The sequence below is a fragment of the Sporobolomyces salmoneus genome, assembly GCF_050403485.1.
Source record: "Sporobolomyces salmoneus JCM6883 DNA, S_salmoneus_JCM6883_v1_ctg6, whole genome shotgun sequence".
NCBI classification, from domain to species: Eukaryota; Fungi; Basidiomycota; class Microbotryomycetes; order Sporidiobolales; family Sporidiobolaceae; genus Sporobolomyces; species Sporobolomyces salmoneus.
This window is the reverse complement of record NW_027481157.1, coordinates 22,731-35,292: the sequence shown is the minus strand read 5'-3', so window position 1 is coordinate 35,292 and position 12,562 is coordinate 22,731. Positions and strand designations below refer to the sequence as shown.

At 51.5% G+C, this 12,562-nt stretch overlaps 4 protein-coding genes across 4 annotated transcripts; 2 read left to right on the top strand and 2 right to left on the bottom strand.

Moving 5' to 3' along the window:
- Positions 1-29: 29 nt before the first annotated feature.
- JCM6883_006561 (uncharacterized protein) lies at positions 30-1,655 on the bottom strand (the record flags this gene model as incomplete). Its single annotated transcript, XM_076629582.1, has 3 exons — positions 30-284; positions 412-1,365; positions 1,461-1,655. 3 exons carry the CDS (start codon positions 1,653-1,655, stop codon positions 30-32), a joined length of 1,404 nt encoding a protein of 467 aa, XP_076490209.1.
- A 1,151-nt stretch (positions 1,656-2,806) lies between these two features.
- JCM6883_006560 (uncharacterized protein) lies at positions 2,807-3,052 on the bottom strand (the record flags this gene model as incomplete). Its single annotated transcript, XM_076629581.1, has 1 exon — positions 2,807-3,052. One exon carries the CDS (start codon positions 3,050-3,052, stop codon positions 2,807-2,809), a length of 246 nt encoding a protein of 81 aa, XP_076490208.1.
- A 1,565-nt stretch (positions 3,053-4,617) lies between these two features.
- On the top strand, positions 4,618-5,727 carry TMA20 (translation machinery-associated protein 20; the record flags this gene model as incomplete). The annotated part of the gene is made up of 5 exons (XM_076629580.1): positions 4,618-4,628; positions 4,746-5,129; positions 5,194-5,291; positions 5,368-5,443; positions 5,511-5,727. The coding sequence occupies 5 exons, from the start codon at positions 4,618-4,620 to the stop codon at positions 5,725-5,727; spliced, it is 786 nt and encodes a 261-aa protein (XP_076490207.1).
- A 352-nt stretch (positions 5,728-6,079) lies between these two features.
- On the top strand, positions 6,080-11,460 carry JCM6883_006558 (uncharacterized protein; the record flags this gene model as incomplete). Its single annotated transcript, XM_076629579.1, has 17 exons — positions 6,080-6,362; positions 6,548-6,652; positions 6,738-6,834; positions 6,908-7,644; positions 7,704-8,349; positions 8,422-8,642; positions 8,706-8,928; positions 8,995-9,304; positions 9,365-9,439; positions 9,499-9,575; positions 9,638-10,064; positions 10,127-10,516; positions 10,576-10,629; positions 10,694-10,760; positions 10,831-10,929; positions 11,006-11,151; positions 11,221-11,460. 17 exons carry the CDS (start codon positions 6,080-6,082, stop codon positions 11,458-11,460), a joined length of 4,197 nt encoding a protein of 1,398 aa, XP_076490206.1.
- Positions 11,461-12,562: the final 1,102 nt, after the last annotated feature.

Below are 12,562 nucleotides of genomic sequence, written 5' to 3'. Positions count from 1 at the left end.
GAGAGAGATGCGAACCTGACTCTCGAAAACTAAACTTCGCTCCATTTTCGCAATTCGTGCAAAGGACCCATCGCTTTCACCAACGCCCTCGCCTTCGGTATATCCTCTGAGAATTTGATTCCTTCCACCTCGTGTTTGATCCAAGCGCTCATGTCTTCAATCCCATTGACAAGTCCTTCGATAATCTCGCCTTTCTTCAGCGCCGAACCGTAGCCCGCTGCAGACGCCGCCATTTCAGGGAAGCCGGGTTGCCAATCGGTGTGAAATTTGTAGGAAGCCTCAGTCTGATATCCACGGAAGGATTCAGTTCGGAGATGATCGAGTGAAATTTGGTAGAAACCTCCCGCCCGAAAGGTAAATGTGACGAAGATTCGGCTTGTTCTCGGAGATCCTCGAATAAAGATGGTGAACTTCGCTTCCTTTCCTTCCTGCTGCTTCCAGTAGGAATTCTCGATCCCGTCCGGGCGAGTTGAACGACAGCCTGAGGACTTCGAGCTTTGGGAGGTCCATAACTTCCAGAATTCGGTCGAGCATTAGGATTTCCTCGCACGCGAGGTCCAGTTCGACGAGGCGGGGGAACAGTACTTTCGGTTCGTCGGCAGGAATGACCGCTATGTTGAAGTTAAAAGCATTGATCTTGAGGGAACGAAGAGAGGTAAAGCGAGCCAGGAGTCGTAAAAGTGAGATATCGACGACATTTTCGGTTTCGTCTGCGTCTTCGTCTCCGGTCCAGGTGAAAGAGGTCAGTGTCGATGCGAATTCGTACGAAGTCGAGAGGGCGTTTCGCGACACGGAGCTCGCATCGTCTGATTCGGAAAAATACCCCGGAGAGATCGCTAGGGAAGTCAGAGACGGAAGTGAACTGAGGAGAGCCGGGAACTGGGACGAGTCGGACTCGAGAATCGGGAAATCGCCGTTGCCGCGAGAAATCAGAGATAGCGATTTTATGTTCTGTTTGATGCTCGGATCGATCGAGAAGAGCGCTTCTACCTCCTCCTCCTCCAGACCGATTTCCCAGTGCTTGATGCGACGAGCGATCGAATTAAAGACGCGCCAACAACAGAAACCCTCATAGTCGGTACCCCAAACGTTGTTGAGCGTCATTTTCGAGAGTGATCGCATACCCCCCGACGTCGTGTGGATGCCTTCGGGTCGAAATACCGCCTTGATGACGTTTCTGTCGAGACCAGTAATCGTGTCGAGCCGGGGTAGACGAGGGAGGACGTGTTGAACGCAAAAACGGAGAGTCTCCGGCGAGGCATAATCATCGAATCTGACCTCGGTGATGGCTTCGACGAGTGGTGTAGGCAGAATGAAGGTCGAGAAAGTCATGTTACCCATCGCCATGTTCGTGGCTCGAGCCGTCTGTGCGAGAGAACAATGTGAACGAAAAAGAGAAAAAGGCGAACGATCGGCGACGTCAATAAGCAACTCAGCAGGAAGGGAGGAGAGCGACTGACCGAGAAGAGATGCTTGATCGCCATCGCCCTCAAATCCTTGTTCACCAAAGAGATCGCGAAACAGCTTCGTCCCCACCACTTCTTGTCTCCCACACCTCCGCCTGCGATCCCTAGGTTGCTGTAGCCTTGATCAGCATGATAACATAGATCCACGATGTGCTGTTGCGTTTCGGGTGGGAGTTGTCGAAAGCTCATGTCGAAAAGAGGTGAGATGAAGCGAAAGAAGTGGGAGAACGATGTCGGGTGGAGAGGCGGCGGGAAGGAAGGGTATGCGATGAGGTACTGTTGACTGTATATCGAGTAGGTGAGGCGGTTTGCGAGTGAAGCGGAGGCGAAAGAGAGGGAGATCTGCGCAGCGCCGGTCGAACTTTAACTCCCTCCCGCCCAACTCACTGCGGTTCACTTCCACGACGAGCTTGTTCACTGCTGTAGAGATGCCGCGAGCTGCTCCCGGTTCCTCTCGCCTCCTCCCTCCCTCCCCCGCCTTGGAAGCTCCTCTTCTTTCTCCATCCTTCGCCTGCCTGTTCCACCTCGCGCGGCCTCTCAGGAGTCCCTAGAAGGGGCCGCAAGATTTCCAGGAATGCCAGAGGGCACGACGCACTCGTTCGCTTGTGTGAGTACAGCTCTCCTCTCTTGCGCTGTTGGGCTCCATGCGCTCGCTCGTCTCCTTTCGAGCCTCACTCTGTTCATGCTTCGGTTCGGTTCGGTAGTTATACATTGTGCTCACGTCTCAGGGGAGAAGCCACTCTGGAAACGGCACTCGCTCCGACAGAGTCGCGGGCCACTCGCCTTCGAAACTTCTCTCGAGACCATTCATCAAGATCCCTTCGAGGGTTTTGACCGCTTCCCAGCTCTGACGGCCAATTAGAATCCTATCAACCTACCTGCTTCGTGCTTGCGCTACATCATTGGGCCGGCGTTGCGTCCTGTTCTCTTTTCTTTGCTCGTCTTGCTGTGGACGGTTTCCAATGGCCGTCTCGCTCGATCATCGTTCGGCTTAGCTTCGCTACGCATGCACACCTGCCCTTTGACCGAATTTGATCAAGAAGAACCGCCGACAACTAAGTCAGTGGGAACGGCGAAGTAAACCGCTTGATTGCTCTCGTCCAAACGCGCCTATCTCTTCGCGGCTTTTGACGGACTCTCCCGGCTCAAAGACAACGAATGAGGAAGGATAGGAATCGACATCAAGCGTCGGAATTGCAAAAGGGACGAAGCCAGCGTTCCTTTCTCGTCCTCCGGAACTGCTGTTGCTAAGGTGTCATTGTAGAGAGAAAGGTCAGCGTCGAAGCTGAGGGCGAAACAGCGAGACAGCACGAGAGCGTGGCGAACCTGAAACTCGAAACCTAAACTTCATACCATTTTCGCAACTCGTACAACGGATCCATCGCTCTTACCAACGCCCTCGCCTTCGGTACATCCTTCGAGACTTTGACTCCGTCCACCTCATGTTTGATCCAAATGCTCATGTCTTCGATCCCATTGACGAGTCCTTCGATAACGTCCTCCTTCTTCAACGCCGACACCAGAGAGTACTTCGCCTTCTTGGACGCCTCCGCTTCAGGTAAACCGGGTTGCCAATCAATGTGCATGGAGTAGGAAGGCTCGGTTTGACGACCACGAAAAGATCCAGTGCGAAGATGATCAAGTCGTAGAATCCGTTGTCGACTGAGAGGTAGACGTGACGAAGATTCGGCTTATCCTCGGAAAGTCTGCGATACAACCTGTCGATGAAGCCGCTTCGCTCAACAAGTGCATCTCGATCGCGGCCGGAATTGGTATAGGAGAGAGTGAGGACTTCGAGCTTCGGGAGCAGAACGAGATCAAGGATATGGTCGAGCATGTCAATTTCCGCTGTCAAGAGCTCCAAGTGAGTAAGGCACGGGAACGTGAACTTTGGGTCTGAAGCGTCGTCGTCCTCGGTTGGAAAGTTGTTGGCCTCGATTTTGAGGAATCGAAGAGAAGGGAAGCGAGTAAGGAATCGGACGAGTGTTTTGTCGACTCGCGTTCGGTAGGGACAGCCGTCAAGGGTGAAAGAAGTCAAGGTCGAAGCGAAATCGTACGAAATCGACAAGGCAACTTGTGAGATGGAATCATTGGGGCTGCTGATCGGAGTCGTGGAGACGGTCAGAGAGGCGAGGGAGGGAAGTGAACTGATGAGACGTGGGAATTGGGAGGAGTCTGACTCGAGAATCGGAAAATAGCCGTTGCCGCAGGAAATGAGGGAGAGAGATTTGATGTTCTGTTTGATGCTCGGATCAATCGAGAAGAGCGCTTCTACCTCCTCCTCCTCTAGACCGAGTTCCCAATGTTTGATACGCGGAACGACCGCACTCAACTTGCGCCAGGCGAAGAGGCTCTCGTGGTCGTCCTCCCGAGTCCAGTCGAAGGGTAAGTCGCGAACTGCCATTATTCCCTGAGTAGTCCTTTGGGTTCGTTGAATCGAGAACAGAGCCCTCGTGATTCTCTAGTTGAAACCTGTAATCGTATCGAGGCGTGGTAATGAAGGAAGGACGAGAAGGACGACAGAACGGATAATCTGCGGAGTCGCTAGGGGATCGAATCTGACCTCAGTGATGGCTTCGGCGAGTGGAGTTGACAGTATGAGACCGGTGAAGATCCTGTTGTCCATTCCCATTCTCGATGCTAGAGCCTTCTGCTCGAGCGAAGACGAAACCAAGAAAAAAGACAGAAGAGGAACAACGCACACCGTCAAACCAGCGACCGGACAAAAAGGGGAGCGAGGCAACTGACCGAAAAGATGTATTTCGCTGCCATCGCCCGCAAGTCCTTGTTGACCAAAGAGATCGCACAGCAGCTTCGTGCCCAGTATTTTTTCCTCCTACCTTCACTGATTTTCTTGGGACCGTATTGTTTGTAGGCTTCGTCGGCTCGATAACATAGACGGACAATGTGCTGCTGTGTCTCGGGTGGTAGTTGTCGAAAGCTCATAGTAGAGATGGAAGTTGAATCAGAGGACGGTGCTGAAATCGAGCAGGAGCGTGGTAGGAGTCGTGAAGCGTGCCGTGTTTAGATTGTGAGGCTATTCGGAACTGAAATGGAGGCAGAGTTCGTAGTCTGGAGTAAGATGATGAGATTGTTGCGAACTCGAACTCGTTCCCTCTTTCCTGCTCACTCCGAACTCGTACAAACAAAGATGTTCAAGAAGTGAGTATCCAGACTATCCTGCAAGTCCTACCAGCGTTACTGATCCCACCCGTCTCGTTTACTGCTCAATTCGCTACCTCATCAATTATCTCTTCCTCCCTCCTTCCTTCTCGCCAGGTTCACCCCGAAGGAAGACATCGCCGGCAATGCGCCCATGAAATCTTCGCTACAGAGACAGATCCGTTCAAAGATCCTCGAACAATACCCTTACCTCTCTCTCCCCGCTTCTCCTCTACCGAAATCGCTCGTCGCTGCTACGGTTGAAGATTCGGACGAGGAAGAAGATGAGGACGTAGGAAGGAGGAAGAAAGGAGCGGGAAAAGAGAAGAAAGCGAAGGGAGGAAAGGGAGGAGGGAAGAAGGGAAAGAAAGGACAGGCAGCTGAGGAGGTCGAGGAGCCGGTAGCGACACAGGAAGAGGGAGCAGCTGGAGGAGAGGAAGAGGTGCTGACGGTGATGGATACCCTGTGGCCCAAGAAGGAGGGTTGCTCGCTCGTTAAATGGTCGGTCTTTCTATCTTCTCTCAGCGTTTGTTGCCGGCGAAGCTGAAGGTGTGACGTTCGACAGTCGAGAACATATCTCGATGTTTACAGTACACGGAGAACCGTTGTTCTTCCAACATTTCGACGGTCCGTTCTATCCGACTCTGAAAGTTTTACATAAATGTACGCTCTCGCTCTCTCTCAGCTCTCTTTCTCTTGACCTGTGTCGGCGGCACTAACTTTTCCATCGTCTGGACAGATCCGGGAATGCTACCACGAGTAGGAGTCGATCGAGGAGCGATCAAATTCGTCCTCGGAGGCGCAAATATCATGTGGTTCGTCCTCCTTCCTTCGCTCCTCTTCTCCTCGCCCCGCTCACACGTCATTCTCTTTCGCGCGCAGTCCCGGTATGACTTCCGCAACCGGCTACCTCCCTCCTACAGAGGAGAATATTCCGAAAACAACTCCCGTTTCGGTCCATGCGTACGGGAAAGAGAACGCACTCGCGATTGGGTTGACGGCGATGAGTACGGACGAAATCAGGAGTCTGAATAAGAATATTGGGGTTGAGATGATTCATTTCTTGGGGGACGACTTGTGGAAGATCGATAGAATCTGAAAGGAAATACGATATTTCGGGTTACGAGGAACGGTCGCGGTCGATTCTGCTGCGAGGAGTGTGTTGGTTACGGAAAGCTACGAGGGTCAGTACACCGGATCAGGGAGCACAAGAGGAAGAGTATCGAAAGGTTTTTGCGAAGTTTTCATTTTTCGAAACGTCAGTTTACGCTTCAAATTTCGATCTACCGGCGAGCGTCGCTGTACACACGTTATTGTTATTTGTTCGCCTCGCACGCTACAATCGCTCTTGAATTTGTCGAAGTTGAGTCGCTCAAATTGTTTCGAGTCGACGACCTCACTTTCTCTCCTTCAACTTCATCTCGCTCTAGCGAGTCGACCTCCTTCCAGCGATGTCGAACAACAATCGATCGCAGTCTGGTCAGGGGAACGAAGCTCCTCCTACTCAATCACTCAGTCATTCGAATTCATCTCACCAACTCTCACAACAATCCCAGCAAGCGTCCAGCTCGAATGGGAATCAGTCCCAGAGTCACCAGCAGCAGCAGCAACAGAGTCAGAACGGTCAGCAGCAGGAAGATCCAGTGTTTGGACCGTTGGAGAGAGCGGGTAAAGTGTTGGAAGATAGATTGGCAAGGGACGAGCGATGGACCGGTATTGGAGACAGTCTGAACGGTGAGCTATCATTCATTCGTATTCTCATGTCGCTTGGATCTCTCGGGAGTAGGCGAGGGGAGTTGGAGAGTGCATTGTTTTCGCTGCCTCTCCCTTACTCTTGGGAGACTCTAGCTCAAGTCCAAGTCGCATAACGTGGATAGGCTCATGGTTACTGATACGCTACCGCCCTCGTAACGAAACAGGAGCGTCTTCGTCGGATTATGTTCTCCCACCAAATCCCGCCTGGGTTCCCTTCACAAAGACTCGTACTGTCCTTCTCCCCGACAGACTATTTGAGGAACATGATCGTGAGTCCCTCCTACCCTCTTAAATCCATGAAAGGCATTTGGTAAGTACCAGCCAGACCGAAATTGACGAGTTTTGTATTTTTAGTTACTCAATCGAGATGTACGATGGGATTGTTGCCGGAGATTGAGAGGTCCTGGGTCACAGTAGATCACAGACTGCTGCTGTGGGATTGGGCAGACGGGTAAGTACTCATTTTGTGACGAGGCCGCGTCGACTTCCAATCTTGACGAGCTGAATCTTCCCTCCTCGCTCAGATCGTCTTTCTCGACATTCGAAGAACTCTCCGACGTGATTGTCGGCGTCGCTCTCGTTCGACCTCGACCTGGCGTATTCGTCGATTCGATCTCTCACCTCCTCGTGCTCTCTACTCCCTCTCAAGTCCATCTCGTCGGACTCGGTTACTCCCCTCCTTCCCCCGGCGCCAAGAAAGAAGTAACCTTCTACCTAACCGGTCTCTCTGTCCCTACCGACGGTATCTCCTTCGCGACAATTCGCGGTACTTCGAACGGTCGAATTTTCCTCGTTTCTTCTCCTGAACCTCTCACTCCCGGTGGAATCGGCGGAGATGGATGTCTCTACGAATTAGCGTATCAATCGAATGAAGGATGGTTCGCGAAGAAGTGTACTTTACACAATCTCACTTCCGGATCAATCGTCAAATCCGTCGTTCCGTCTTTCCTCAGGTCTCTTTCGGCAATTCCTCAACAGGAATGGATCGTCTCCCTCGAAATTGATTCCGAACGAGGTCTACTCTATACCCTATTGAGGAATTCGACAATCGAAATGTATTCTCTGCCTTCGTCAGGACCTGGGAAAGGATTCGATGGAACTCCGACGAAAGTTGCGAAGAGTGGAGATGTAGTCAGGACGGCGAATATGTTGTTACCGAACAATCCGATGTTGAAGAATTTCAGGATCGTCGAAATGCAGGTCATTAGTGCGAAGGAAGGAGGGAATAATAAAATTGGATTGGTCGCCGTGACGAGTACCGGTCAGTTCTCGTCTCTCTCGATCTCGCACGGTGCGTTGAGCTCACACGATTGTGAGTAGGCGTTCGACTCTACTTCACGCATCAACGCCGAGGATATTACTACGGCGTTTCTTCTTCTCCCGCCGCTCTCGAACTCTGTCACGTCCGACCTCCTCCCGCTCCTTCGACGAATCAACCTCCTCCTCAGTCCACAATGTACGGTCAACAAATCGTTCAGTCGTCTCAACAGCAACAATCTCAACAAGGAGGGAATCAAATCCCGTTCAACTCAATTATTCAAGCGAAATACTCTTCGGGAGGCCTCTTACTCGCCGCGAACAACCTCACTCCAGATCTTGACGTACTCCTCGTTGCTGCTCCCGATGTTTCCTCTTCGATTCGATCGATCGCCGACTCTTCAAATTCTTCCTCTTCTCAATCCCCCAATCGACCCTTCACCGAAGTAGCCTCTACGATCGAAGTACCCGGAAGAACGTGGGACATGGCGGAAATCACGAGTCAACCATTGATCAGTACGACGGGGGGAACTTCGTTGAACGAATTGGCGACGCAGGGAACTCAGAAGAGGAGGGAATGGGTTATTTTGACGAATATGGGGGCAAACGTTGTGTCGAGACAGAGACCGATCGATACGTTGCTGGATGTGTTGGAGGCGATGGGAATGAATGGGAATGGACATGGTGAGATTGGGGTTTTCTTCGAATCGTCAGTCGTTTTCTTTCTGTTCCCCTTCTGTTTCCGACCCCGTGCTGACACTCTTTCGATGATCGTGCGTAGGTATGGAAGAGACCAATCCTGTGCGATGTTACTAGCTATCGCAGCTGGCAACTCTCAACTCTCTCTCAACGAATCGGCAAGTGCTCCTCAGGTCGGTGGAATGAGTGGATTCCAAGTCTCGAACTCGAGGAATAGTTCGACTTCGCTCGCGGATCAAGCGAAGGGTTTGTTCTTTGAAGGTGGAGGCAGACCTATCTCGATCGATCGAGGAGGATACGGTAGTCAGTCTCGCCTCGTCTCTCGATTTTTCTTCGGTCGAAACTGACTAGACTCGTTCGTTGTAGCTGGACCTCAAGGACAATCGTCGGACTCGAAGATCATCTTCTCAGGTCGTCACGAAGGACTCGCGTTCTACTTCGCGAGAATCGTTCGACCAATCTGGAAAATGAGGATCACTCGACCCGCTCCTTCTCCGACAGATCCGAATCGACAAACCTCTTACCTACCGGACTCGATCTTGTCTTCCGTGCAGAAGGATTTGATGTCTTTGAGATCATTCATCGAGCAGTGAGTCGTTCTTTCGACACATCGGTTTTCCGCTTCAAAACTGATTTGTCGGAGAATCGGGCACAGAGAACAAAACCTCTTCACGAGCCTCCCCGACTCTTCCCGTACTGGTCAAGATTCGACCCCGTTCCAAGCTGAACAACGATCCTTGAACGCCCTTCGACTTCTTCTCATTCAATCCGTCGAAGCTCTTTCGTTCATCCTCCTCCTCATCGATTACCAACTACCCGAAATCGTTTCCGCTTCTTCCTCGGAAGTGCAGAAACAATTGGCAGAGTTGACGTACTCGGAATTGTTGACGACGAAAACGGGAAGAGACGTCGCGAGGGGATTGGTTAGCTCGGTGATCAATCAACAAATTGGGAGACATTTAAGCGTGAGTCTGATGAGTCTGTATCTGAAGGCAGCGACTGATGCATGGATCACATTCGCACAGGTCGATGCGATTAGCGAAACTCTTCAGCAACGATGTGGTTCGTTCTGCAGCGCGGACGATGTTCTTCTTTACAAAGTGAGTCTTCCGCTGTCTCTTGGAGTCGAACGTGTAGCTGACTCGCCTTCTCGATGCAGGCTATCGAAGCGATGCGACGAGCGAAGGACACACCGGATACGAACGAACGAACCGAATCTCTTCGAGAATCTCTTCGGTTAGTCGTCTCCCTCTTTGACTCGCCAATCGAGTCTCAGTCTCACCTTTCACCCGCTACAGACTATTCACGAAAGCTGCACGACATCTCTCGCTCGATCGACTCAAAGAGATCTGTTCCGAATACACCTCGATGCGGTACCCTCTCGGCGTGATCGACCTGTCTCTCGCATGCGCACGCGCCTGGGACTCTTCCGACCGAGCCGTCTCCTTCTGGGAAGACGGTTGTCCTCCGAACGACAGTCGATCGACAGCATACGAACAACGAAGAAGTTGCAACCGATTGTGTTTCGACGCGCTCGCGGCGATGGACGATTTGTTGAACGAAGCGGCGAAACCGAACAGACCGACCGGGGCGGTCTCGTATGAAGAGGCGGATGGATTGAGAACGAATGCGTACAACAAAGCGCTCTCGGTCAAGGACGATTTGTTCCACTTCGAGTTGTACGAGTGGTACCTCTCGAGAGGAATGACGAATCAACTACTCGAGGTGCGTCTTCACTCTGTCCACTCTGAACTTACTTCTGAGTTGACCGATAGCGAGACTCGCAGACTCGAACACCGTATCTCGAAGGTTATTTATCTCGCGAACCGACAACTCTCGAAAAGAGCGACCTACTCTGGCAATACTACGTCCGAACCTCTCGCTACGCCGCCGCCGCTTCCGTCCTCGCTCTCCTCGCCGAAACGACCGCCTTCCCGCTCTCTCTTCAAAAACGAGTCGAATACCTTTCCCTCGCCGTCGGAAACGCGAAATCCCAAATCCCTTCGGCCTCAAGAGGAGATTCGGTTCAGTTCTTGACGGATGTAGAGGAGAAACTTGAGGTCGCTCAGGTTCAGATTGAGATCTTCAGGGCGATCGAGGAATCGAATCTTCTGGATGAAGACGAGAAGAAAGTCTGGATCGAGAAAATCGAGGATCGCTTGTTTACAGTTACAGAGGTGAGCACCACAGCTCTATAGTCGTCTACTGAAGCTGATCTCGACGTTCGTGCGCGTAGTTGTACTCTGAATTCGCCGAACCTCTCGAACAACTCGAGATCATCTTGCTTATCGTGCGTTCAGTCTTGACTCCATCATTCCGATGTATTCACACTGATCTCACTCTCTCATGGACAGTTCCACGTCTCTGATCACCGGGATCCCTTCCTCGTCACGGCAACTTGGGAAGCAATTCTCGCTCGAGGTGAGGCTTCGATCACTCTCGAGTCTGCTCTATTTCACGCGCTGACTGGCTTGCAATCGTCGCCCCACAGTTCAAGAAGAACACCCTGAACAACCTCTTGAAGCAGTCGCGGCAAAAGTGACCCAACTCGGTCATCGATTCCATTCTTCCGACATCGCTTTCCCTCTTCGTGAGTTTCCTCTCTCTCTCTCGATCATTTCTTCGTCCATCTCGACTTCGTAAACTGATTGATCTCTCTGATGTAGCCGAACTCATCTCCCTACTCGAACGATTCAGCTACGAACGAAAAGCGGAATCACCTCGACCAGGATGGGTCGCACTCTCTCTTCGAGAAGGAGGAGCTCCTTTCGAACCCATCTTTGCATGCTACGATGAACTACTGACCGCTAAAGTGCGTTCCCCTCCCCTTATTCCCTTCTTCGTTCTCTCCTTACTGACGATTCTCGTTTCGTCCCGTTAGATCCCGCCTTGGCACACCTCTACCGGCTTATCGTTCCTCGCTTCATCCGTAGCGGAACTCATCTCGGCCTGGCTCGAAGAAGCAAGATCGGCTCCGACTTCACTATCTAGATCGTTCCCGGCGACGGAGGTCGAATCGGCTCTTTCGAGATATCAAATGGCGCTTCAATCGGTTCCAGCTGCGAGCGCGACTTCCCAGAAATTGGCGGATCTGCAGAGGAGTATAAGGAGGAGTTATTAGGGTCGATCAATACTTGAGATGTGAAAACAAAGGAAATGAATGACAAGGAAGCGTTTCACAGGAGTGAGCAGCAAATGTTTGCGATTGAGAGGAGTTTGTCGCGAGGGTTCAATTGTGGCGTCTTTGGGATGGAATCCGCGAACGAACCAAAAGTACGAAGCGGAATAGTCCGACGAGATTCGAGAGGAAATGCGCACGGCGAAGGAGAGCGTACGGAACTCTTAGCGAAGCAAACACAAGAAGCTCAGATCAAGGAAGGACAACCGTCTCGTCGTCGTGAACCTTTGACGGCAACCTAAGTCTGTCAGAAATGGTGACCGGTTCGCGGTAAGCTCGCCCGTTTTGTGCTATAGCTTTGATGGGTTTTCTCTTCGGTGTATCGGCTCTTTCACTCTCCGCTTGCTCTCCCTGTTCTCTCTGTTTGCCATTCTTTCAGGATGGCTCAGCGAAAGCCGAACGATCTTCCCTCATTCCTTAACTCACTCTCCGTTCGAGATTCTCACTCGCTCCTCTTTCTTTCCCCTTATTCTACCTTTCCAAACGGGGCCTGAGTCGCTCGCGAGAGCTTCGATAGAACGAAAGGAGCCAACGAAGCGGCGAGAAGTTTTGGGGAAACCACGATAAGTTGCAAAGTGATCGCGCTTTGAATCTTTGCGAATCAAAGTCAACTCTACAGCTTTACAGCTTCGAGCCAACGAAGAGAGAGTATCGATAAGAATCGATCTCGAGCACTACGATCTCGAACAACCTGTCTTTCGTTTGAATGGAACAGTTTTTCCTTTTCCTCAAACTTTTCTCACAACTCGACTCATTCGACAATACTCCCTTGCTGCCTCGCCAACTCACCCTCACTAGACTTCAACGAAGTACGACCGTCCGATCAGTAGGACGCCTGAAACTGAATCGCTCGGATAACCTTGGTCTAAGCTTTTCGCACTTTTTTTTGACTTTTTCTCTCTCGCTCTCTGTCTGTCTCATCGATCCAGTCCAAATCTCTGACTCCTTTCGATCGCTCTCAAACTTCGACGTCAACGACGCTACTGGATTCTACTGTACTGTGCTGTGCAAGTCTCTCGCAAATGGACGCCCACAAACGAACCGG